Raw genomic sequence first — 25454 nt, forward strand, 5'->3', positions numbered from 1 at the left:
GAGAATGAGTTTGACTAGAGCCAAAGTGATTGGCTTGAAAGTGACATGCACAGTTCTTATGAAGAGGAGTTGTTTAGGCAGACAATACAGTAGCTCAGCTAAAGAGGCAACATGAGATGAAACCCATGTGAATGGGCCATAGCCAGTAAGTGGGCTGCTAGCTCCCATCGTGACAGTGAAAACCTCCCACGAAAGTCAGATTAAAAGAGCTCCCTTTCATGGCATTTCTTCTATCAATGTGCTGATGAGAAGCAAGAGGTGGTTTGCAAGATTCGTCAAAAGAGCCTGAAGTGAGGGAAGAATTTTCTTATTCTGAGGACCACCTGCATGATTTGTAAGCTAAATTACTAGCACTGAGATGCAGTGGGGTAGTTTCCTGAGAAATCAAGAAAGAATGCCGCCTTCTCCTTCTCCCTCTTCTGCTGCAATGTTGGCCTCTTCAGCTGTATTATCAGTATCTTGCATTGTTCATGATCACTAGGGCCACCTTCTTCCCCACAAGAAGATAATGCGGCAGCAACAGCACCACCACCACCAGCTTCAGCTACTACATCTACACTGTCCCTTGGAAGTTTGCAGCTCTCCATCCCCAAAACCCTTGATAAAAAGAGGAAACACCCCCCTAGCCACCAATAAACTCTGGCTCTTAATTACAGCATTTCAAAAATGCTTGCATTTGAAATGCTGCAATTCAGGCTGGTGGAGATGGACAGTTTCCAACAAATGATGTCTGTGGCTGTTCCGCAGTATGTTGTTCCCTGCCACCACAATTTTTCCAGGTGTGCCATCCCTATCTTGTGCACATGTGGCAGAACAAATCTGTTGTTCACTTCGCAACCCCATAAGTACAAAGGTCTACATAACTATGTATGCTTGGACCAGCAAGCATGGGCAAGGACGGTATATCTCTCTAACTGCAAACTGGGTAAATGTAGTGGCAGCTCGGCTGAGGCTTCAGGAGTTAAAGTGCAGGTCCTACCACCACGGATCGCTGGAAATTTTTGGTCAGTGCTGCTTCCTTGTACTCCACTTTCTCAACCTGATTCTCCTCTGGTCAGAGTAACATCTGCACAACCAACTTCAACACAGCCAAGAGTAAATGAAAGCAGGCCATTTGTAAGCTCATCTACCTGGGGGACAAACCTAACACTGCACAGTAGCCGTGGATGTGCATAAAGAACAAACAGAAAAGTGGCTAGTAACAGTGGACCATCAGCCTGGCCTTGTGGTATGCGATAAAGGCCAAAATCTCGTCAAAGCTATGGGCCTAGGTGGATTGACACACATCCCTTTTCTGGTGCATGTGCTGAATTTAGTGGTGCAAAGCTTCCTCAAAAATTACCCATATAACTCAGAGCTTTTGCTGGAAGTGCGAGCAGCATGTGAACATTTCCGGCATTCATACCCTGATACAGATCGCTTGTCTGCTCTTCAAAGTCACTTTGACCTTCCCGCTCACTGCCTCATATGGGAATTATCAACCAGGTGGAACTCCACCCTGCATATAATGATAATACTGTGTGAGCAACAGCAAGTAATAGTCAATTTTCAGCTGCAACTTGCTTGGAAGAATCACTCTGTGGACCAACACCACTTTACTATCAAAGAGTGGGCCTTCATGTAGGACCTGTGTGTCGTGTTGCACTGCTTGAATAATCTTGGATGGATAGCTCTAATAATGCTAAAATCAGTGATGCTATACCTATTTAATGCCTGCTGCAAAAAAATACTGGAGGCCATTACGGATGAGGTGGTGGCACAGGTGGAAGAGGAGAAGAAGAAAACATTGACTTGTTTATCTGGGATATCATCCACAGAGTGCTCCAAGGTAGGGTTTCTGGACTAAATCTGGCCGTGTCTCCAACTTTCCAGCCAGGGAACAGTTTTGGAGGAGGACCACCTGCTAAGCAAGGTGGTCGGGAAGCTAGGTGAGGCACATCACTTCAGCGTGGCTGTGTGGACACAGAGGAGCCAATCCATACACAAGTGACTGAGGAAAGCTTATTGTTGACTCTGGGAAGCCTGGCACACATGAGTCAATACATGCTTGTGCTGTGGAGTTGCAAAGAATCTGACCAGTGGTGTTTACTGGGTGGAAACCTGGCTGGATCCATGCTACAAACACAACTTAGCATTGCTACTTTCTCCACTGGAGCAGGATAAAAAAAAATGTACAAATATAAGTCCAAGCTGTGTAACACTGTATTTATGGTATGACCACCATACATCAGTGGCTTAGTGGAACAACAAGGCAGCGTAAAAAGAGAAGGAGGGAGTAAACAATACAGTGGTTGCACAAGCCAAACCTTGGGAGGCAGGGTCATCATGGCCGTAATTTGGCAAAAATTTAAAAACTTCAGATAAGTGGTGAGTAGTCAAATACTTTGTACCCTTTCCCTTAGTTAATAATTACGTTATGCTAATATAATATATGATTTCTATTTTTAATTACTGTTAATTGAAAATTTCTAAAAATAATAAGTAAAAAAATATCAATTTTAATTTCAAATTTGTTACATTTTATGTTACTGTATTATATTGTAATATTTATTTTATTTTGTAGCAGCTTTTAATGTAAATAATTAAAATAATATCCAAACATGCTATGTCTCAATGGAGAAGAATGACTTAAGAGCTCTGGGGACATTTCTCCCTCTATTCTCAAAAGGTATATGAAGCTCTATAAATATAGCTGAAACAAAAGACTGGATTTTGATAAATTATACAATGAATATGGTACTGTCTACATGGGTCTACAACTGTATAACCTCTAATATTATAAAACTAAATAAATACATCAAAAGGATGCAAAAATGGAGATCTTAGAAGAAGTTTACGTAAGTGTGATTTGTGCATAAACAATTACTTAAAAATCTTTTGTTATTCCTCTCTCTCTGTTTAGAAAGATGAAAGGTTTACTTATTTTTAAATTGACCTTTCATTAATCTGAAAAAGATTGCTTTTATTAATGGCTCTTCATATGAAAAAAGAAAACACAGTTGTTCTCAGTAAACTGTCTATGTATACAGGGTATAATCAAAAAAATATATGCATGGAAAACCTCATCACCAGTTTGACAATTCCGTGGTCTGTTTATGGGAAAGGTTGGTATACATGCAGTGATGGTATCTAGTGAGCACCTGATCCAAGTCTTCTTCACTTTGTCCTTGGATCAGGTGCTCACTAGATACCATCACTGCATGTATACCATTGACTGGGTTCAAGAGCAGACTCTTGATATCTTTCTCATAACAGCAGGAATTCAATTTTCCTTTATCCTGGGTATCAGGTCATCTGTTAGACACCACAATTATATGGATATCATTGATATGGTCTAGGACTATTCTCGTTAAACCTTTCCCATGAACAGACCATGGAATTGTTAAACTGGTGACAAGGTTTTCCATGCATATATTTTTTTGATTATACCCTGTATACATAGACAGTTTTTTTTCTTTTTTATTTTTTCATATGAGGAGCCATGAATAAAAGCAATCTTTTTCAAAAGAAAAATATTTTCCATTTTTTCCTTTTGAGTGCCGAAGTTCTTTTCTCTCTCTTGGTTAAATTTTGACTTCTGAGCACCAATTATCACGGTTGAGCCAGATTCTTTACTTTTCTATTAGAGATGAGCGAGTATGCTTGTTACTACTCGGTACTCGCACGAGTATCACTGTACTCGGGCTACTCGGCGGGGACCGAGTAATCTCGCGATACTTGTGCTGTACTCGTGGTCTTCATGTTGGCGCTCTTTTTAGAGCCAGCCCTTATGCAGGGATTGGCTGGCAGACCAATGCAATGCCACAGCCCTGTTGTGGAATTGCAGTGATTGGCCGGCCCTCACAGAATGACCGTGCCTTTAGCCCGACACTTCCCCGCTCGGCTACGGCCCCTCCCGCACTCCACTCCGCGTGTATATTTATATGCACGCTTACACACACACGTACGTTTTTTTATTTAATTTACAGTTTTATGGTTTCTACATGCTGCCGGTGGTCATTTCACAAAAATACTCGGGTCTCCCATAGGATAACATTGGGCTCGGTGCTCAGGCCGAGTACACGAGTATCTTGGGAGGCTCGGCCCGAGCCTCGAGCACCCGAGCTTTTTAGTACTCGCTCATCACTATTTTCTATTTCCTTAATCTGATATATTTTCATATATTAAAATATGTAAATGCGCTAAACGGATGATATAAGTCCCAATCCTAACAACAGGTATAATCCTTTACTGTAGGATAGGAAAGGAGAAGATTGTGAGTATTATATACTGTTATAATAATAATAATAATAATAATAATAATAAAAAGTACAAAAGATAAAATCCTATTATTGGAAACACAAGAAAGGACATCTTCAAAAAAATAGTTTGTATTGCATAGAGAACTTTTGGAAAAGATCTGGTATGATCCAGGCCGGCTTTTCCCTGCTGTGGTTGCACCCTGCTCTGGCCTGGTCATGTCAGTGGTTAACTTCCCTTGCCTTGTTCTGGATGCCAGGACGCTATATATTGCTTCTCTACCTATGGCTCAGTGCCAGTGACATTTTTGCCTTGCAGTTTGTATACTGGCTCTGGTGAGTGTTTCCGATCTGTTCTGCCTCCCTGCTACTGTGTCCTGACTTTGACCCTCCCCCGTTCGTCTGCCTTTCCCAGTCCCTGACTTTCCTCTCCTGTCTGTTGTTTGTGTTTCCCTCTGCATACCTGATCTCCCGACTTCTGCCTCAGTTCTGCTTTGTGACTTTGATATTAATCCTCCCTTTGCAGTGACTCGACTTTCCCAGCTAGACCCTGACTGGTTTACTATTCTATTGCCCCCTGGTGGTTCGCCTGTTAACTGCCTGCTGAGGTTATTCTGCTGTACTTCAGCTGCCTTTCTCTTACAATGTTACTTTGACTCTCCTTCACTACTCTGCTGCCAACTAGTGGGGATTACCCTGTACTGCGTCTTACTAGCCCTTTGTACAGCGTGACAGATCAAGGGAAAGGGTAAATAAGAAAATAAATCATAGCGGTGGCCTACATGTGGAACTTTGAAGTTAGAAGGATTAATACTAGCAGCACAAGAACAGTCCATTCAAATGAATGCCATAATAATCAGGACTTACTATCTATTGCCTATGAAAACAAGTGCAGATTGTTAAAAATGAGAAGGCTTAAAAATATTAAATCATAAATACTGAGCCGTAAAAGTCATTGACACACTGGAGCTGCGGTTACACTGAAAGACTAAGGGATACTTTACATGCTGCGACATTGCTACCGATATATCGTCGGGGTCACGTCGTTAGTGATGCACATCCGGCGCCGGTAGCGACATCGCAGCGTGTAACACTAATGAGCGACAATCAACGATCGCAAAATCATTCCAAAACAGTGATTGTTGACACGTCTTTCATTTCCTTAATATCGCTGCTGCCACAGGTACGATGTTGTTCGTCGTTCCTGCGGCAGTACACATCGCTGTGTGTGACACCCCGGGAGTGACGCACATCTCCTTACCTGCGTTCACTGGCAATGAGGAATGAAGGAGGTGGGCGGGATGTTACGTCCCGCTCATCTCCACCCCTCCGCTTCTATTGGCCGGCCGCTTAGTGACGCTGCAGTGATGTCGCTGTGGTGCCGAACGCACAGGGATTGTTCGGCGGTCACAGCGACGTCGCTGACAAAGTATGTGCGTGTGACGCTTCTGTAATGATAATGTTCGCTATGGCAGCGATCACCAAATGTCGCACATATGATGGGGGCGGGTGTTATCGCGATTGACATAGCTAGCAATCGCTAGCGATGTTGCAGCACGTAAAGTACCCTTAACTCTCATTTTACATTAATCTTTCAGTGTAAACAGGCTGCCCATCCCAGATGAATGAGAAAAGTGGGGGCATTATCCTGTGTAAACAGGACTTGTAATGCTGAAATATGGTGCTCAGTCACCTACTAGAAAACATTCAGTGTACATCAATTACAGCGTTCTCTTGTGTCAGCAGGATTTTAAAACACTGCCAATTAGTAAAGGTTTACTGATTGTTGGTAATTTTGTGTCATTAGTTGGTCCAAGAGAATGAACCCTTAGGTGGGCTTTGCACATTGCGACATCGCAAGCCGATGCTGCGATGTCGCATGCGATAGTCTCCGCCCCCGTCGCAGGTACGATATCTTGTGATTCCTGGCGTAGCAAACATTATCGCTACGCCAGCTTCACATGCACTCACCTGCCCTGCGACCGTCGCTCTGGCCAGCATCCTGCCTCCTTCCTAAGGGGGCGGGTCGTACAACGTCAGAGCGATGTCACACGGCAGGCGTCCAATCAAAGCGGAGGGACGGAGATGAGCAGGATGTAAACATCCCGCCCACCTTCTTCCTTCCGTATAGCCGCCGGCGGCAGGTAAGGTGATGTTCCTCACTCCTGCGGCTTCATACACAGCGATGTGTGCTGCTGCAGGAACGAGGAACAACAACGTACCTGTCGCTGCACCGGCATTATGGAAATGTCAGAGAATACACCGATGATACGATAACGACGCTTTTGCGCTCGTTAATCATATCATCTAGGATTTTCACGCTACGATGTTGAAAGTGACGCCGGATGTGCGTCACTTTCGATTTGACTCCGCCGACATCGCATGTGCGATGTTGCAACGTGCAAAGTCGCCCTTAGACCTATCTATAAATACCCCTGAAAACTGCTTAATGTTGACAAAACCTACATAAATCAGCTACAAAAAGCAGCTGTGTTTGCATCTGCAACATCCTACATTGATTGATACATCGCAATATTCTAGGTTCTTGAGAACAATTACAAGCAAAATAAAGGCAACACCAAACAGTGACTTGGCAGTTGGTGTTTATAAATAATAATAATAACAACAGATTATAGAGATAAAAATGTATTGTTAAATGAATAAAATACTTCATTTTTTTATCTACACTTTCTTCATGTTTTTCAAAACTTTTTTACACAATTGATAACTTTTTTTTTCAGAAAACCAATAATGTTACATTCGTTAATCTGCTTGGATTTTCAAATCTTCAAAATTTCAAAATCCCGTTCTTCTGTCTCGTGGTCCTCATTTATTGGGCAACTATTTCCGGGAACTTTCTAATCATTGCTTTATATCTACTGAGTAAATCCCTCCAGTCCCCCATGTACTTCTTCATCACCCAGCTGTCGTTGTGTGACATCCTGCTGACTACAGACATTGTCCCCACCCTTCTCCTTACTGTCCTGTATGGGAGAAGCTCGGTGACTCTCATCGGTTGCATCCTCCAGTTTTCTTTCTTTGTTATGTCGGAGTCCTCAGAATGTTTTCTCCTGTCGGTGATGTCCTATGACCGATATCTGGCCATCTGTAACCCCCTCCGATATAATGCCATCATGAATCACACGTTTTGTATGGTATCTGTAGCTATAGTTTGGTTGGTTGGTTTTGCAGTGATGTTTATGTACATGATCTCTATGTATAATCTCTATTACTGTGGGCCACATATTATTGACCATTTCTACTGTGACTTAGAACCTATCCTGCAGCTCTCCTGCTCTGATACATCTATGATCCATAAAGAGATTCTTATGATTGGTGTATTAAATGGATTTAGCCCTTTTATAATAATTGTGGTATCCTATGTGTACATTGCCATCACCATTCTGAAGATCCCATCTAACACTGGTAGACATAAAGCCTTCTCCACCTGCAGCTCCCACCTCATTGTGGTTTCCATGCTTTACGGGACATTATTTATTGTTTATCTCTTTCCATCAAAGGGTCAGTCCCTGACCATGAGCAAGGTCTTATCTCTGATTTATACTGTTCTGACCCCACTACTTAATCCTATTATTTACACTCTGAGGAACAAGGATTTTAAAGATGCTCTTCATAAGCTAAGACTGTTGAGGATAAAGAATTGAGTATCCAAAAATACTTAATTCAGCCATTTAATAGACTCAGTTATATAGTTCAGTAGATGTGAACTAACTCACATATTTGTGAATGCTTTTGTTTCTTACTAACATATATATATGTATATTGCATATTCAGTATATTTTCCTTAGACACAGTATATACCAGCACATGTAATTGTAAAGATGGCTGCAGTTTCCTGTTTTGCACCCAAGACAGATGGACAAAGGAAACTCCTGGAGTCTGGACTGACCAATCCAAGGAGGATGTGTAGATCTCTCTACGTCATGAAGCCCTGACCTGCGATACTTAATTGGACTAAAACTTTTGTTTACACCCCCTTACTGCTTGGTCTAGAGTTTCTTTCAAACAATAAAAAGCGCACTTGGTTAAGAGCCAGTCATGGAGATAGATGTAACTGACTTGCTGTCCAGTTATTTTTCATTCTCGTGTGCACTCATGACATTTTTAATTAGAAACAGCAGCCGGATATCGAGAGATCCTTTGAGTCTCATCATCATCGTTATTCTGACCTTGACAAGACTTGTCTGATATTGAAGATAGAGTGTGAGTAAGTGATTAGCATCTCACAGACTATGTTCAAAAAATGAGTGTTTTGTTCAACCAAGGTCAAAAGCATAGCCAGGACCAGAAAACAAATGTTATGCTTGTGTCTCCTCCTTACAAAATACCAATAAATGTAGAATTACTGACTTATGAGTCTGCAGTGGACCTCCTTGCCTGGAGTATACAATATGGAGTTACTTGCATTTTGCTTGAGAAGGCTAGCCAGATTCTGCCAGAAGAATAAGAATGTAGTCATGGAGGTGGAACACAGATAAGACAATCAGAAAGCACGAGCAGGAGATGAAATTTCACCTCTCATTTTCTTTTGCATTCCTACTTGTAAGTAAAAAATTTTATAAATTATTCAAATCTTCTGAAAGGTGCTTGTGTTTCACGGTTATGGAATTAAAGCTATTACTCCAGTCACTCTAAATACAATGTGGTGAGGAGCGCACGTCGGCACAATGGTTGTGTACCCAGTTACAACTGTGACCGTTGCATCCTTCATACCCTACCACAAGAGGTAGTAATGGCAGATACTATAACAGCTTTTAAAAAAGGGCTGGATGATTTCCTCAGTACACAAAACATTGTTGGTTATAAATGACTTAGTGACTAAATGTAGAACTGGTGGAGGAAGGTTGAACTAGATGAACCTAGGTCTTTTTTCAACCTAAGTAACTATGTAACTATGTAATATTGAATGCGGCTTACAAGCAGGCTTAGTAAGGACCGAAAAGGTTTAATTCATGATGTTTTATGAATATGTATGATCATATTGACCTCTCTAATCATTAAAGCCTGCTTTACATGTTACGATTTTGCATACGATATCGTATGCGATCGTACCCGCCCCCATCGTATGTGTGGCACGTTGAATTTGTTGAATGTGCCGCACAAACGATTAACCCCCAGCACACGTACTTACCCGTCCATACGACCTCGATGTGGGTGGTGAACGTCCACTTTCTGGAGTGGGAGGGACGTTCGGCGTCACATCGACGTCACGCGGCAGCCGGCCAATAGAAGCGAAGGAGTTTAGATGAGCGGGACGTAAACATCCCGCCCACCTCCTTCCTTCCACATTGCTGGCCGGGAGCCGCAGGACGCAGGTAAGATCTGTTCATCGTTCCTGGGGTGTCACACGCTGCGATGTGCGCTGCCCGGGGTACGATGAACAATCTGACGTTCAATTTTTAGGAATTGAACGACGTGCATGTGATGAACGTTTTAACATTCAATCGCAATCGCACGTAGCTGTCACACATTACAATGTACCTTACGATGCCGGATGTGCGTCACTTACGACATGACCCCGCCGACACATCGTAAGATATAATGTAGTGTGTAAAGCGGGCTTTAAATGTCAAAAAGATAAATTACTTTACTTCATTAAAGTTTGAGTGTAAATTTGGATGAAAATATGACCCAATATCAAACCATAGAACTTTAGAGCATAGAGGTACATAGAGGTCCCCATTAAAAATTGATGTGAATAGGATACATCTATGATTTCTGAATTTGATGCCATCTACTAAATTCAAGTAAAGATGTTTGTGATGATAAAGTGCAGAGCTAATAATAATTAATATTTAATAATATTTATTCACTTACCGTATATAGCACTATTAATTCAATAGTGCTTTACGTACATTGTCTCCATTGGGGCTCACAATCTAAATTCCCTATCATGTTTTTGGAGTGTGTGAGGAAACCAGAGAACCTGGATGAAACCACGCAAACACGGGAAGAACATACAAACTTCTTGCAGATGTTGTCCTTAGTGGGACTGGAACCCTGGACTCCAGCACTGCAAGGCTGCAGTGCTAACCACTGAGCCACCGTGCTGCCCCAGCTCAGATACATTGTATTGTCCTGAAGAGGAAAAAACTGGAAAACAAAAGGTGCAATAGGGTCTTATCCTTCAATCCGAGTAGAAATAAGCTAAGCATGTTCACCTGTTAAGGTTGTTAGAGAGTTACAACTGGAGATGAGCCACCTCCCTGGAGTTCAAGTTCGGTCCGGTTCGTCGAACTCTCAAACCCCATAGGAAACAATGGGAGGCAATCACAAGCACATAAAAACACATTATAAATGTACACATACAGTTAATAAACATTGCCATAACACTAACCTGTCCCCGTGATCCGTCCTGCACTCTGTCTCCCGCAGCTTTTTCATCGGATAATCGCTGCATCCTCTCGGTAACCAGCAGTGATGACAGGTCCTATCGTGACGTCAAAATAGCATGTGACCAGTCACGTGTTTATTATCTCATTGGCTACAGACTGGTCACATGGCTTGGACGTCATGCTAGGTCCTGTCATTGCACTCTCCAGTACACGGTGCACGTTTGTGTATCGCCGTGTACACTGTCGACTCCCTGTTCTGCTTCCCCGTTCCATTATTGACCGGCTGACACAGCCGGTAAATAACGGAGATCACCGTTGCCATAACAACGCGCCTGTTAGCGGTGACGTCACCGCTAGCAGCGGCATCGGGAATCACATGATCGGAGCACCGTTGCTATGGCAACTCGTCTGTCAGCGGTGATGGTATCGCTAACAGCCAGCAGCACTGATCACTCACGAAGTGAAAAGGCTGCACGGGAAGCAGCATCCTTCTTCACATGCAGCGCTGCTGATGGAGCAGATCTGCATGTGTTGAAGGAGAAAGAAGACAGAAGACCATGGATCGTGGAGGGTTGAGAGGGAGTAATACACATGGAGTCTCCAACTATGTCTGTGTATTTATTTCTATTTAAGTATTTATTTTCTGTGTGGTGTCTTTTTTTTAACCCTTTATTGGAGATTCTTAATGGCCGGGTCAAACTTGCCTGACATTAAGAATCTCTGGCTTAATACTACCTAGTAAAACAAAGCTAATATTAACTCATTATTACCCAGCAAGCCACCCAGCTCCAGGGCTGCTGAAAGAGTTGGATACAGCGCAAGATGATGGCGCTTCTATGAGAGCGCCACTTTCTTGGGCGGCTGCGGACTGCATTTCGCAGCAGAGGGGCCCAGAAAGCTCCGGCTAACCAGTGCTGCGGATTCCAATCCCCAGCTGCCTAGTTGTACCCGGCTGGACACAAAAATGGGGCGAAGCCCATGTGTTTTTTTTTTTTTTAATCATTTCATGAAATTCATTAAATAATTTAAAAAAGGGCTTCCCTATATTTTTAGTTCCCAGCCGGGTACAAATAGGCAGCTGGAAGTTGGGGGCAGCCGAAACTGCCTGCTGTACCTGGCTAGCATACAATAATATGGCAAAGCTCACATCATTTTTTTTTTTTAGTTTTTTGGGGAAAGAAAATAAAAAATGCTTCCCTGCATTTTCCATTGCCAGTGAAGGTAACACCAAGCAGTGGGGGTTAGCAGCCAGTAGCTGCTTGGATTATCCTTAGCTAACAATACAAAAAATGCAGCGGGAGTCCAGATATTTTTTTTTATTATTTATTTAAATAACTAAAAAAAAATGGGCTTCCCTGTATTTTGATTGCCTGACATGACAGTGCTGTAAAAATAAATCTTTAAAAAAAATAACTTAGCGCTATGCGGTATATTTGATTCTCAGCGCAGTTAAAGCAGACAGCTACGGGTTGCCACCCCCATCTGTCTGGCGTTACCGTGGCTGGCAATCAAAATACAGGGAAGCCCATTACATTTTTTTATTTAAAAAAATAGTTAAAAAAAAAAAGACGTGGGGTCCCCCCATTTATGATAGCCAGCTAGGGTAAAACAGACGGCTGTAGCCTGAAAACCACAGCTGGCAGCTTTACCGTGGTTGGGGATCCAATGTAGAGGTCACCCCAGGCTCTTTGTTATAATTATTTTATAAATAATAATAATTACAAAAAAAAGAAGGGTCCCCCCCAAATTGGATCACCAGCCAAGGTGAAGCGGACAGCTGTGGTCTGGTATTCTCAGGGTGGGAAGTTCCATAGTTATTGGCACTTCACAGCCTAAAAATAGCAGGCCGCAGGTGCCCCAGAAGTGGCGCATCCACTAGATGCGCCAATCCTGGCCCTTCACCCCAGCTCATCCCGTGCCTTGGTGCGGTGCCAAACGGGGTAATAAATCGGGTTGATACTAGCTGTAAGGTCACCTGATATCAAGCCCAGCAGTTTGTGATGTCATGGCGTCTATCAGATACCCGACATCACAAACTGTCAGTACTAACAAAACATATAGACAAAAAAATGTATTTGAAAAAACACTCCCCAAAACATTTCCTCTTTCACCAATTTATTGTAAGGAAAAAAAATTAGGGGGTCCCACAATGACTCTGGACCGTCTAGAATATGGGGGGACACGCTCAGGAAACGTATCCCCCATTTTCTAGGAGTGCAGACCCTCCATGTGAGGAGTGTGGGTGCAATGAATCTGCACCCACTCAATCCCGGATCCACAGCAGCAGAGTCCATGTCGTAAGTGTTGCTACCAAAGCTGCAATGCCCTGCTCATGAGGTAAGGGCATGCCTAATCAGTAGAACTTTTCTACATTTCCAAATATTGGTATTTGCTGATAATATTGCTATTCCACCTACTATATATTGGGGATAGGATCTTGGAGATGGAATACCCCTTTAAGTCCAGTTATCCAGCTGAATGAATACTTAACAACAGAGCTCGCTATTTAGATGTGTTTTCTTGTGGCGTATAACGGACTCTCATGTTTGGTAGTCGTTCAGCAGGGAAACTATAAAAGCAAATCCCTCCATTTGGAAATATAGCATAGCTCTCCTGATCAACTATGTGACTATGTGACAGAAGTGCCACATCCATTAGACGTGCCAATGCTAGTGCTTCGCCCCAGCTCATCCCGTGCCCTGGTGCGGTGGCAAACGGGGTAATATATGGGGTTAAAACCAGATGTGTAATGTCACCTGGCATCAAGCCTTGGGGTTCGTGAGGTCAGGCGTCTATCAGATACCCGACATCACCAACCCAGTCAGTAATAAAAAAAATAGACGACAAACACATTTTTATTGGAAAAAACACTGCCCAAAACATTCCCTCTTTCACCAATTTATTAGAAAGAAAAACAAATCCATGTTTGCTGTAATCCAAGGTTCCCATGATGATCCACACTGTCCCAGTCAATGAAGAGCAGGATGTTTCCCATTGGCTGGGAGAGCAATGCAGTGACCTTAGCTAACATCAATAGATCAGCCCAGGTCACTGCAGTGGATGCCGAGTGGAGTTGAGCGCGGTTCGCGGTTCGAGGTTCTCCAGTTCTAGGCTCGAGTGATTTTGGGGCCTGTTCTAGATCGAACTAGAACTCGAGCTTTTTGCAAAAGCTCGATAGTTCTAGAAACGTTCGAGAACGGTTCTAGCAGCAAAAAAATAGCTAATTCCTAGCTGGCTTTCCGCTGTAATAGTGTAAGTCACTCTGTGACTCACACTATTATGACATTTCAGTGTATAGTGTGCGTGAACAGCGCCTTCAGATCACTGCTGTTTGTATAATGGCGATCGCCATTTTTTTTTTTTTCCTTGTCTTCCTTCCCTAAGCGCACGCGTCTTGTGGGGCGGGCCAGCATGTCAGCCAATCCCAGACACACACACAGCTAAGTGGACTTTTAGCCAGAGAAGCAACGGCATGTGTGATAGGATGTCCATGTCACATGTCCCTGCATTATAAAACCGGACATTTTCCTCCAGGACGCCATTATCTCTTCTGCGTCCTTGGTGTCAGACATCACTGGCGCAGCTTCGTCCTGAGTCCTATCGCTGATACAGCTGTATGCGCTCCATACACAGTGCTGGACAGCATAGGGATAGCACTTTCCATCAGTCCTTTTAAGGGCTCGTACCGGCAGGGTCAGAGCCATAGGTGACAGGTCCTGAAAACAGCGACAGCGTCTGTGTAGCTAAGGTCAGGGATTTCGTCGCTGCATTTCCCCATTAGGAGGGAATAGAAAGGCAGGCTTCCTTTCCTCTACCCAGAGCCCCACAACCCTGGCACTGTACCCTACTGTCCTCTGCACACTCCAACTCATTATAACTAAGCCATTATACTAGCAAACACTCAGTGTACCTAGTGGCATCCTAAACGTGGCTATTGGACTGTTGTCTAGTCACACTAGTGCAAAGACATTTGCAGCACCTCTACCTGCATTGCACTCTCAAACTCATTATAACTAAGCCATTATACTAGCAAACACTCAGTGTACCTAGTGGCATCCTAAACGTGGCTATTGGACTTTGCTATATTCCCACTAGTGCAAAGACATTTGCAGCACCTCTGCCTGCATTGCACACTCCAACTCATTATAACTAAGCCATTATACTAGCAAACACTCAGTGTACCTAGTGGCATCCTAAACGTGGCTGTGACGACATGGACTCTCATGGGTTAACGTTTCTTAAAATCCAGCCAGACAGCACGATAGATTGTCTATAGATGGGGGAGAAGTCCCTCATTGTTTTTACAAGACTCTTGTTGACTCAATGTAATTGTGTTGGCCACTGAAAGCTAGACTATTGTTCTCCAGACATTTCCAGTAACCATTGTATTGTAGCTGTGTATTGATAATGTAATTACCTTAGTAGCCATTGTCTAGTCAGTGACTCCCAGTTTACATGTACACCCTCAGCCTTTCTAAGCACATCATTTGAATGAGCATTGTCCATGTAGCTTGAAATTCGTCCAATGGGAGAAGCAATCTTGTCCAACCAATGGATGAGGACGCAGTGTGTCCAGGGGGAGGGCTGTGGCTATAAGAGAGGACTTCTTTAAGCCACCAGGTTGTTGATGGTTGATGGATTCAGTCTAAGCTCTTTGGAGCTGACTGGAGGATCAGGACATCTTATGGCTTCAATCTAGGGACTCCGGATCCGGTTGGAGACCATATCCACAGCCTAGAGATTTCGACTCCGGCTGCCAGGATTTTATCATCAAACCAGGACTACCTAAGGAGGACACGCAGGTTGGGACAGTTCAGTCACCTGTTACAGACTTTGCAGACCTCAGACAGCTTGGAACCTCTGAGGCATGGACATTCTAAATCCCTGGTGAGCCAGCGGAAGGGTGAGACTCTGTTGCCTGTTACATTTGTGTGTTTTGCAGGTTATGTGTTATGTGGCGTTAATTGTTTGGGGATACAATAAAGTCTAATTATTGTGGTTCCCTCACCCTGTGTTGTCTGAGTAGTGTTACGCCCACGGTTAGGGAGGCCGGCGTTCAGTTGGGATGAGCCCTGAGCCACGCTGTCTTTCTAAAGGCGGCGTGTTTTAGTGGACGAGAGCGCCCACTGAGCCCCGTGTCTCCACAATTGGTGGCAGCAGTGGGATACTACTCAGCCTGGTTTACCCAGGGGAGCTGCAGTGGACTGGTGTTTTCGGACACCGTCCAGGGCTCAACAACCAGGGAGGCACATAAGCATACCCAGCAGGCCATAGGGGAGGCATTCAGGTTTCGGACGCTGCCATGTCCAACCCCACCAGCTCAGCCATGGGACAAGGACAAGAGAGGAGTTACAACCGCTGCAGTAAATGGATGCTGCAGGATCTGTGCCAGAGGCGAAAGATTATCTACTGGAACGCTGAGACTCGGTCAGCCTTGATCCAGAAATTAGTCCATTGGGATGCCCAGAATGATGCAGAGGACGATGAGGATCCCGCCGATATTGACCCGGAGGATTTAAACTATGTGCCACATCATGGATCTAGTGACAATCGGAAATCAACTTTGTCCAAAATGGCCCAAGCCACAGCATTGTTGGATGCATTGGGGCCTAGAGCCTCAAGAGAAGAGAGGGCTTGGGTTATGGAATATGTTTATGGGATTCCAGCTGCCGTACTGCTAGCACCAGCCGGTCAAGAAGGATGGTCCCGCTACCCAGCAGAAGCTGCACCAAAACAAAGAGGCCGCATGCTTGGAGCCCATCTGCCAGTCCAACCAGTCAACATATGCCGAGATGAACCAACGAGACCTGAGGAATGCTACTCCCAAGAAACACCAATAGCTGAGGAAGTGGTTTATCCAGTCCACACCCTACGGCAGGTCGGACAACGTACACCAGCCAACCTCCATCCCCACATCCAGATGGTCAAGGTCGGTGATATACAGGCTCAGGGACTTCGAGACATTGGATCTTCCATCACTCTGGTAAGCCCAGTTATTGTTTCCCCAGAAGACCCTGTACTGGATTCCCAATTATCCATCTCCCTGGCTGAGGGCCAGCGCTCAGACATTCCTCTGGCATGTGTGCAGTTGGACCTAAGGACTGACCAGGGAGAGGTCGAGGTGGAGATTGTGAACAGCCTCCCCATACCTGTCATTGTGGAGACTGACCAGAGCAAGGCTGATGTGGAGCTTATGGACACCGTCCCCACACCAGTTATTTCGGGAAAGGACCAGGGAGAGGTTGATGTGAGACTTGTGAACAGCCTCCCCACACCTGTCATTGTGGAGACTGACCAGACCAAGGCTGATGTGGAGCTTATGGACACCGTCCCCACACCAGTTATTTCGGGAAAGGACCAGGGAGAGGTTGATGTGAGACTTGTAAACAGCCTCCCCACACCTGTCATTGTGGAGACTAATCAGAGCAAGGCTGATGTGGAGCTTATGGACACCGTCCCCACACCAGTTACTTTGGGGTCTGACCAGGAAGAGGTCCATATGGAGTTTATGGACAGCCTCCCCACACCTGTTGTTTCGGGGTCTAGCCAGGAGGAAGTTGAAGTGGGGTTCATAGATGGCCCCACCAAGCCTGATGTTTCGGATACCACTCAAAGGGAAGTGAAAGTGGGGCTTGTGAATTACCTGCTCACACCAGTCATTTTGGAGAATGACCTAGGACAAGGGCTATCCAGTCAGTTTGAAGCAGCCATCACCCACCTCCAAGCCAAGCAGGACCCTGATGTGGATTTTTCTAACATCTTTTCCAGGGATGGTTTACATTCCCGGTCTCCAACATCCACTTCTGAGCCAAGAACCGTGAGTAAGCCTAACCACACTGTGGCTATTGACTGGGGAAGGATTGATAGTGGGAGATTTGTGCAGGCCCAACTCATGGACCCCACCTTAGTGCTTGTCCACAATATGGCTGCTCAACTTGGGGGAGGTAATCAGGGGGAGGTGTATAGATGCAAGCCTCTGTTGCTGACCTCACCATTAAAAAGGACAATGCCGTCAAGAGGAGAAGGATGATCGGAAGCCTATCATGTCTGGCTAATATTAAGAAGGGGGAGGAATGTGACGACATGGACTCTCATGGGTTAACGTTTCTTAAAATCCAGCCAGACAGCACGATAGATTGTCTATAGATGGGGGAGAAGTCCCTCATTGTTTTTACAAGACTCTTGTTGACTCAATGTAATTGTGTTGGCCACTGAAAGCTAGACTATTGTTCTCCAGACATTTCCAGTAACCATTGTATTGTAGCTGTGTATTGATAATGTAATTACCTTAGTAGCCATTGTCTAGTCAGTGACTCCCAGTTTACATGTACACCCTCAGCCTTTCTAAGCACATCATTTGAATGAGCATTGTCCATGTAGCTTGAAATTCGTCCAATGGGAGAAGCAATCTTGTCCAACCAATGGATGAGGACGCAGTGTGTCCAGGGGGAGGGCTGTGGCTATAAGAGAGGACTTCTTTAAGCCACCAGGTTGTTGATGGTTGATGGATTCAGTCTAAGCTCTTTGGAGCTGACTGGAGGATCAGGACATCTTATGGCTTCAATCTAGGGACTCCGGATCCGGTTGGAGACCATATCCACAGCCTAGGGATTTCGACTCCGGCTGCCAGGATTGTAACATCAAACCAGGACTACCTAAGGAGGACACGCAGGTTGGGACAGTTCAGTCACCTGTTACAGACTTTGCAGACCTCAGACAGCTTGGAACCTCTGAGGCATGGACATTCTAAATCCCTGGTGAGCCAGCGGAAGGGTGAGACTCTGTTGCCTGTTACATTTGTGTGTTTTGCAGGTTATGTGTTATGTGCCGTTAATTGTTTGGGGATACAATAAAGTCTAATTATTGTGGTTCCCTCACCCTGTGTTGTCTGAGTAGTGTTACGCCCACGGTTAGGGAGGCCGGCGTTCAGTTGGGATGAGCCCTGAGCCACGCTGTCTTTCTAAAGGCGGCGGGTTTTAGTGGACGAGAGCGCCCACTGAGCCCCGTGTCTCCACAGTGGCTATTGGACTTTGCTATAGTCCCACTAGTGCAAAGACATTTGCAGCACCTCTGCCTGCATTGCACACTCCAACTCATTATAACTAAGCCATTATACTAGCAAACACTCAGTGTACCTAGTGGCATCCTAAACGTGGCTATTGGACTTTTGTCTAGTCACACTAGTGCAAAGACATTTGCAGCACCTCTACCTGCATTGCACACTCCAACTCATTATAACTAAGCCATTATACTAGCAAACACTCAGTGTACCTAGTGGCATCCTAAACGTGGTTATTGGACTTTGCTATAGTCCCACTAGTGCAAAGACATTTGCAGCACCTCTGCCTGCATTGCACACTCCAACTCATTATAACTAAGCCATTATACTAGCAAACACTCAGTGTACCTAGTGGCATCCTAAACGTGGCTATTGGACTGTTGTCTAGTCACACTAGTGCAAAGACATTTGCAGCACCTCTACCTGCATTGCACACTCCAACTCATTATAACTAAGCCATTATACTAGCAAACACTCAGTATACCTAGTGGCATCCTAAACGTGGCTATTGGACTGTTGTCTAGTCACACTAGTGCAAAGACATTTGCAGCACCTCTACCTGCATTGCACACTCCAACTCATTATAACTAAGCCATTATGCTAGCAATTTTTGCTGCCAGTTTAAGGGCCATAGTTGCATTGTCAGGGAAAATTATTCTTTATTATTCTGCTGTTAATAAAGCTAGACCACCACTGCAATCTACACCACCTCTCAATTTTTACTACCACATTTTCAGTGCACAATCTTGTCGCAATCAACATGAGTGGCAAAATGAGAGATGCTGGTGGAAAGGGGAAGAGGCGTGGTGGAAAAGGCAAAAAAGGTTTTGTCCGTGGGGAAGGTGGCAAAGCTCCATTATCATCTGCTGAAGATAGACCATCTACCAGCAAAAGTAAGATGTCTACTACTTACCGTGGACAATCCGATGTGCTCCCTTTTTTACGGACACGAACAACAGGAACAAAGTTAGATGATGGCCAAAAAAGGAACCACTTCAAGTACCGCATCCAAAAAACACCAGTCCTCTGAGTTGTCATCCCAAGCAAACTTGCTTTCTCCCAGCTCTGAAGTCGCCATCAGCCCTGCACAGTATGGTGGAACTGAGATGGCTGAGTCTGCAGAGCTGTTCAGTCACACTATAGCCTGGGAATCAGAGGTCTGCTCCCAAGCTACAGTGAGTACAGAACAGGAAATGGTCTGCAGTGATGCCCAGAACCTTTGTGACTCTGATTCAGGCCGTGAGGACCAAGTTTCTGAGCATAATGTTGACCCTTTGTCACAAACTGTAACACCTGTAGTTATAGACAATGAGGAACAAACTGATGAAGATGAGATGCAGATACCCGATTGGGATGACAACTTAAATATTCGGTCAGGGCAAGAAGAGGCTCGGTCTGAGGGGGAGGGGAGTGCAAACACAACAATTGATGATGAAGTTCTAGATCCCACCTACTGTCAACCCACAGTCAGGCACTCGAGGAGGTCAACAGAGGTGGTGGAGGAGGATGCAACTGATGACGAAGTTACCTTGCGCCTTCCTGGACACAGTCGGAGTACTGGTAGCACGTCTACAACTGCATCCTCAGCCACCACTCTGCCTCTGAGCATTATTCGGGGTGGATCAACAGGTCGCATGGCCTCTAAGCTTGCCTAGCCTGGTCCTTTTTTGACATAGAAAAAGATCGCCCAAATTATGTGATCTGTAAAATTTGTCATGGTTCTCTTAGTAGAGGTCAAAACCTCAGCAGTTTGACAACTTCTTCCATGAATCGTCACATGAATAAATATCATATGGCCCGGTGGGAAGCTCACCGTGCTGCAATGCGGCCTAGCGGAGCGAACCATCCACCGCCTGCCCCTTCCAGTGCATCCGCGCGCTCGTCATCTTCTAGGACTGTGGGGACAGCTGTCACACCTGTTTTTCCACCCACAACTTCCACCACTGTAACCGCAACAGGCAGTTTGCTTGGTAGGTCGTCAGTTGGTTTGGAAGGGGAAACAAGTGAGTGTGTACAGCTCTCTCAGACATCGATAGCACCAACGTTGGATGAAGGCAACATCATGTCTCCGCCTGCACTTTCCTCACAAACCTGCATTTTTCCAGGGACACCCTACTCAACACCGTCTACACACAGCAGCCAGATCTCTGTCCCTCAGATGTGGTCAAATAAAAGGCCACTTCCTGCGACCCATGACAAAGCTAAGTGGTTGACTCTATCCCTCTGTAAGCTGTTGGCTACCGAAATGCTGCCTTTCCGCCTAGTGGACACACAGGATTTTAGAGACCTTATGTCTGTCGCTGTGCCCCAGTACCAGATGCCTAGTCGCCACTACTTCTCTAAGAAAGTTGTGCCCGCGCTACACCAGCATGTCGCACACAACATCACCGCTTCCTTGAGAAACTCTGTGTGTCAACGGGTGCATTTCACCACCGATACTTGGACCAGTAAGCATGGACAGGGACGTTACATGTCGCTGACTGGGCACTGGGTAACTATGGTGATAGATGGTGAAGGGTCTGCTGCACAAGTCTTGCCGTCCCCACGACTTGTGTGTCAATCCTCTGTCTGTCCAAGTTCCGCCACTGCTTCTGCATCCTCCACCTTATCTGGCTCCTCCACCTCCGCCCCAAGCCTGCCTGGTCAGGCCACCAGCGTTCTCACTGCACAGAAGGAATCACGCACCCCTCATTACTATGCTGGCAGCAGAGCGCAACGGCATCAGGCGGTCTTTAGCTTGACATGTCTTGGGAATAAGAGTCACACAGCTTAGGAGTTGTGGTCCGCTCTGCGGTCCGAGTTTAATAAATAGTTGTCTCCACTCAACCTGCAGCCTGGTAAGGCCGTGTGCGACAATGCTGCAAACCTGGGTGCGGCCCTTCGCCTGGGCAACGTGACACACGTACCTTGTATGGCTCACGTGTTGAACCTTGTCGTCCAGCAATTTTTAAGACAATATCCCGGCCTAGATGGCCTTCTGAATAGGGCACGAAAACTGTCTGCTCACTTCCGCCGTTCAAGCGCCGCAGCTGAGTGACTTGCATCGCTCCAGAAATCTTTCGGCCTGCCGGTTCATCGCCTGAAATGCGATGTGGCGACACGCTGGAATTCGACTCTCCACATGTTACAGCGACTGTGGCAGCACCGCCGAGCCCTGGTGCAATACGTCATGACGTATAGCCTGGGCCAACGAGATGCAGAGGTGGGGCAGATCACCCTGATGGAGTGGTCTCAGATCAAGGACCTATGCACCCTTCTGCACAGTTTCGACATGGCGACGAATATGTTTAGCGCTGACAATGCCATTATCAGCATGACGATTCCAGTCATTTACATGCTGGAGCACACGCTAAACACTATTCGGAGTCAGGGGGTGGGACAACAGGAAGGGGATGAACTACAGGAGGATTCATATGCGCAAGACACAACAACATCACCAAGGTCCAGACGTTCATCATCACCAAGGCGCCAGGCATGGGACCATGGGGGACAGGGATCAACAAGGGCGCATGGTAGCAGGCGAGATGTTGAGGAAGGTGCAGGAGAACAAGAAGAAATGGAGGATGAACTGTCCATGGACATGGAAGACTCAGCAGATGAGGGAGACCTTGGTCAAATTTCAGTTGAAAGAGGTTGGGGGGAGATGTCAGAGGAAGAAAGAACGGTTAGCACCTCTATGCCACAAACACAGCGTGGACTTGGTCTGCATGGCTGCGCAAGACACATGAGTGCTTTCTTGCTGCACTACCTCCAACATGACCCTCGTATTGTCAAAATTAGAAGTGATGATGACTACTGGCTTGCCACACTATTAGATCCCTGGTACAAGTCCAAATTTTGTGACATAATTCCAGCCATAGAAAGGGACGCACGTATGCAGGAGTATCAGCATAAGCTGTTACTCGATCTTAGATCGGCTTTTCCACCAAACAACCGTGCAGGTGCAGGGAGTGAATCTCCTGTTGTAACTTGACAAACATGGGACGGTCTCGTCATCTTCAACAGTCTACCCGTACCAGTAGGACCGTATCTGGTGCTGGTAACAGCAATTTTATGGAATCTTTTCATAATTTTTTTAGACCCCCTTTGCAAGGCCACCAGAGACAACAAGTCTGACACATAGTCAACGGCTGGAGAGGATGATACAGGAGTATCTCCAAATGAACATCGATGCCATGACTGTGCAACTGGAGCCTTGCTCCTTTTGGGCTTCAAATCTAGAAAAATGGCCAGAGCTCTCCAGTTACGCCTTGGAGATTTTGTCGTGTCCAGCTGCCAGCGTTGTCTCTGAACGTGTCTTCAGTGCTGCTGGGTGTGTGCTGACAGATAAGCGCACGCGTCTGTCCAGTGACAATGTGGACAGACTAACGTTCATCAAAATGAACAAGTCATGGATCCAGAAGGAATTTACTACCCCTGTGTCATCCTGGGGAGAGTAAATGCTTGTGGATTTGGAATGTGCTTGATGCAAATCTAGCTGTGAAGTGTACAACTAGGGCACAAGTGCTGCCACTGAAGGGGTGGGTGTGTGTGTGGCCCAATTTTTGGAAAAAAGGGAGACTCTGCTTGGAGTAACCCTTGCTTACATTGTTTTTAAAAGAAGCCAAGATGAACAGAGCTGGGATCAGGAAAGACTTTGCTACCTACCCCGGTGTCATCCTGGGGACGGATAAGAATGGCGTATTTTTGAATGTGCTTGATGCAAATTTAGCTGTGAAATGTACAACTGGGGCACAACTGCTGCCACTGAAGGGGTGGGTGTGTGTGGGGCACAATTTTTGGAAAAAAGGGAGACTCCGCTTGGAGTAACCCTTGCTTGCTGTGTTTTTTAAAAATGATCCAAGATGAACAGAGCTGGGATCAGGAAAGACTTTGCTACCTACCCCGGTGTCATCCTGGGGACGGTTAAGAATGGCGTATTTTTGAATGTGCTTGATGCAAATCTAGCTGTGAATTGTACAACTGGGGCACAACTGCTGCCACTGAAGGGGTGGGTGTGTGTGGGGCCCAATTTTTGGAAAAAAGGGAGACTCCGCTTGGAGTAACCCTTGCTTGCTGTGTTTTTAAAAGAAGCCAAGATGAACAGAGCTGGGATCAGGAAAGACTTTGCTACCTACCCCGGTGTCATCCTGGGGACGGATAAGAATGGCATATTTTTGAATGTGCTTGATGCAAATCTAGCTGTGAAGTGTACAACTAGGGCACAAGTGCTGCCACTGAATGGGTGGGTGTGTGTTGGGCACAATTTTTGGAAAAAAAGGGAGACTCCGCTTGGAGTAACCCTTGCTTGCTGTGTTTTTTAAAAATGATCCAAGATGAACAGTGCTGGGATCAGGAAAGACTTTGCTACCTACCCCGGTGTCATCCTGGGGACGGATAAGAATGGAGTATTTTTGAATGTGCTCGATGCAAATCAAAACATCATGTTTGCAACTAGGGCACAAGTGCTGCCACTGATGGGGTGTCTGTGTGGCCCAATTTTTGGAAAAAAGGGAGACTCCGCTTGGAGTAACCCTTGCTTGCTGTCTTTTTAAAAGAAGCCAAGATGAACAGAGCTGGGATCAGGAAAGACTTTGCTACCTACCCTGGTGTCATCCTGGGGACGGTTAATTATGGTGTATTTTTGAATGTGCTTGATGCAAATCTAGCTGTGAATTGTACAACTGGGGCACAACTGCTGCCACTGAAGGGGTGGGTGTGTGTGGGGCCCAATTTTTGGAAAAAAGGGAGACTCCGCTTGGAGTAACCCTTGCTTGGTGTGTTTTTAAAAGGAGCCAAGATGAACAAGTCATGGTTCAGCAAAGACTTTGCTACCTACCCCGGAGTCATCCTGGGGACGGTTAAGTATGGCATATTTTTGAATGTGCTTGATGCAAATCTAGCTGTGAAGTGTACAACTAGGGCACAAGTGCTGCCACTGAATGGGTGGGTGTGTGTGGGGCCCAATTTTTGGAAAAAAAAGGGAGACTACGTTTGGAGTCACCTTGCGGTGTTTTAGGCCTTGTGCGCACTAGGCGTTTTTGCCGCGTTTTTAGCGGCGTTTTTTACCGCGTTTTTGTGCTGAAAACGCAGTGACATTGCTTCCCCAGCAATGTCAATGGGTTTTCAGAAGTGCTGTCTGCACACAGCGTTTTTTTTTAGCTGCGTTTTTGTGGTGACCACAAAAACGCAGCATGTCAATTATTTCTGCGTTTTTCACTGCGTTTTTCACCCATTGAGTTCAATGAGATGTTCAAAAACGCAATGAAACAGGCACATTGCAAATATAGCTGCGTTTCTATGACTAAAAACGCAGCTATAAACGCAAGGGGTGGGTACTACAGTGACGTGTACAGGAAGAGGATTCCTTCTGTTGGTAAACACAGAAGCATGAATCCTCCCGGTACCGTCACCGCTGCGTCCACCTCCCGTCCTGTGCATGTCAGCTCCGTGCGGCGCCATGTCTGGGCGGGAGGTGGAGGCAGCGGCGAAAACAAAAGTGAACAGTAGAAAAAAAAAATGTCATATATACTCACCATCATCCAGGATTACTGCGGAGGGGGGGTTCTTTATTTCAATAAAGATGGAGTCACTAATTGTGTTGTGTTTTATTTCTAATAAAAATATTTTTCTGTGTTGTTTTTTTTTTTTATCATTACTAGAAATTCATGGTGGCCATGTCTAATATTGGCGTGACACCATGAATTTCGGGCTTAGGGCTAGCTGATAATATACAGCTAGCCCTAACTCCATTATTACCTAGCTTGCCACCCGGCATCAGGGCAGCTAGAAGAGTTGGATACAGCGCCAGAAGATGGCGCT

General features: G+C 45.5%; 1 protein-coding gene across 1 annotated transcript; it reads left to right on the forward strand.

The window, feature by feature from the left end:
• Positions 1–2813: 2813 nt before the first annotated feature.
• On the forward strand, positions 2814–7903 carry LOC142302990 (olfactory receptor 10A7-like). The gene is made up of 2 exons (XM_075344091.1): positions 2814–2837; positions 6980–7903. Exons 1-2 carry the CDS (start codon positions 2814–2816, stop codon positions 7901–7903), a joined length of 948 nt encoding a protein of 315 aa, XP_075200206.1.
• The last annotated feature ends 17551 nt before the right edge of the window (positions 7904–25454 follow it).

The sequence above is a fragment of the Anomaloglossus baeobatrachus genome, chromosome 4 (assembly GCF_048569485.1).
Source record: "Anomaloglossus baeobatrachus isolate aAnoBae1 chromosome 4, aAnoBae1.hap1, whole genome shotgun sequence".
NCBI classification, from domain to species: domain Eukaryota; kingdom Metazoa; phylum Chordata; class Amphibia; order Anura; family Aromobatidae; genus Anomaloglossus; species Anomaloglossus baeobatrachus.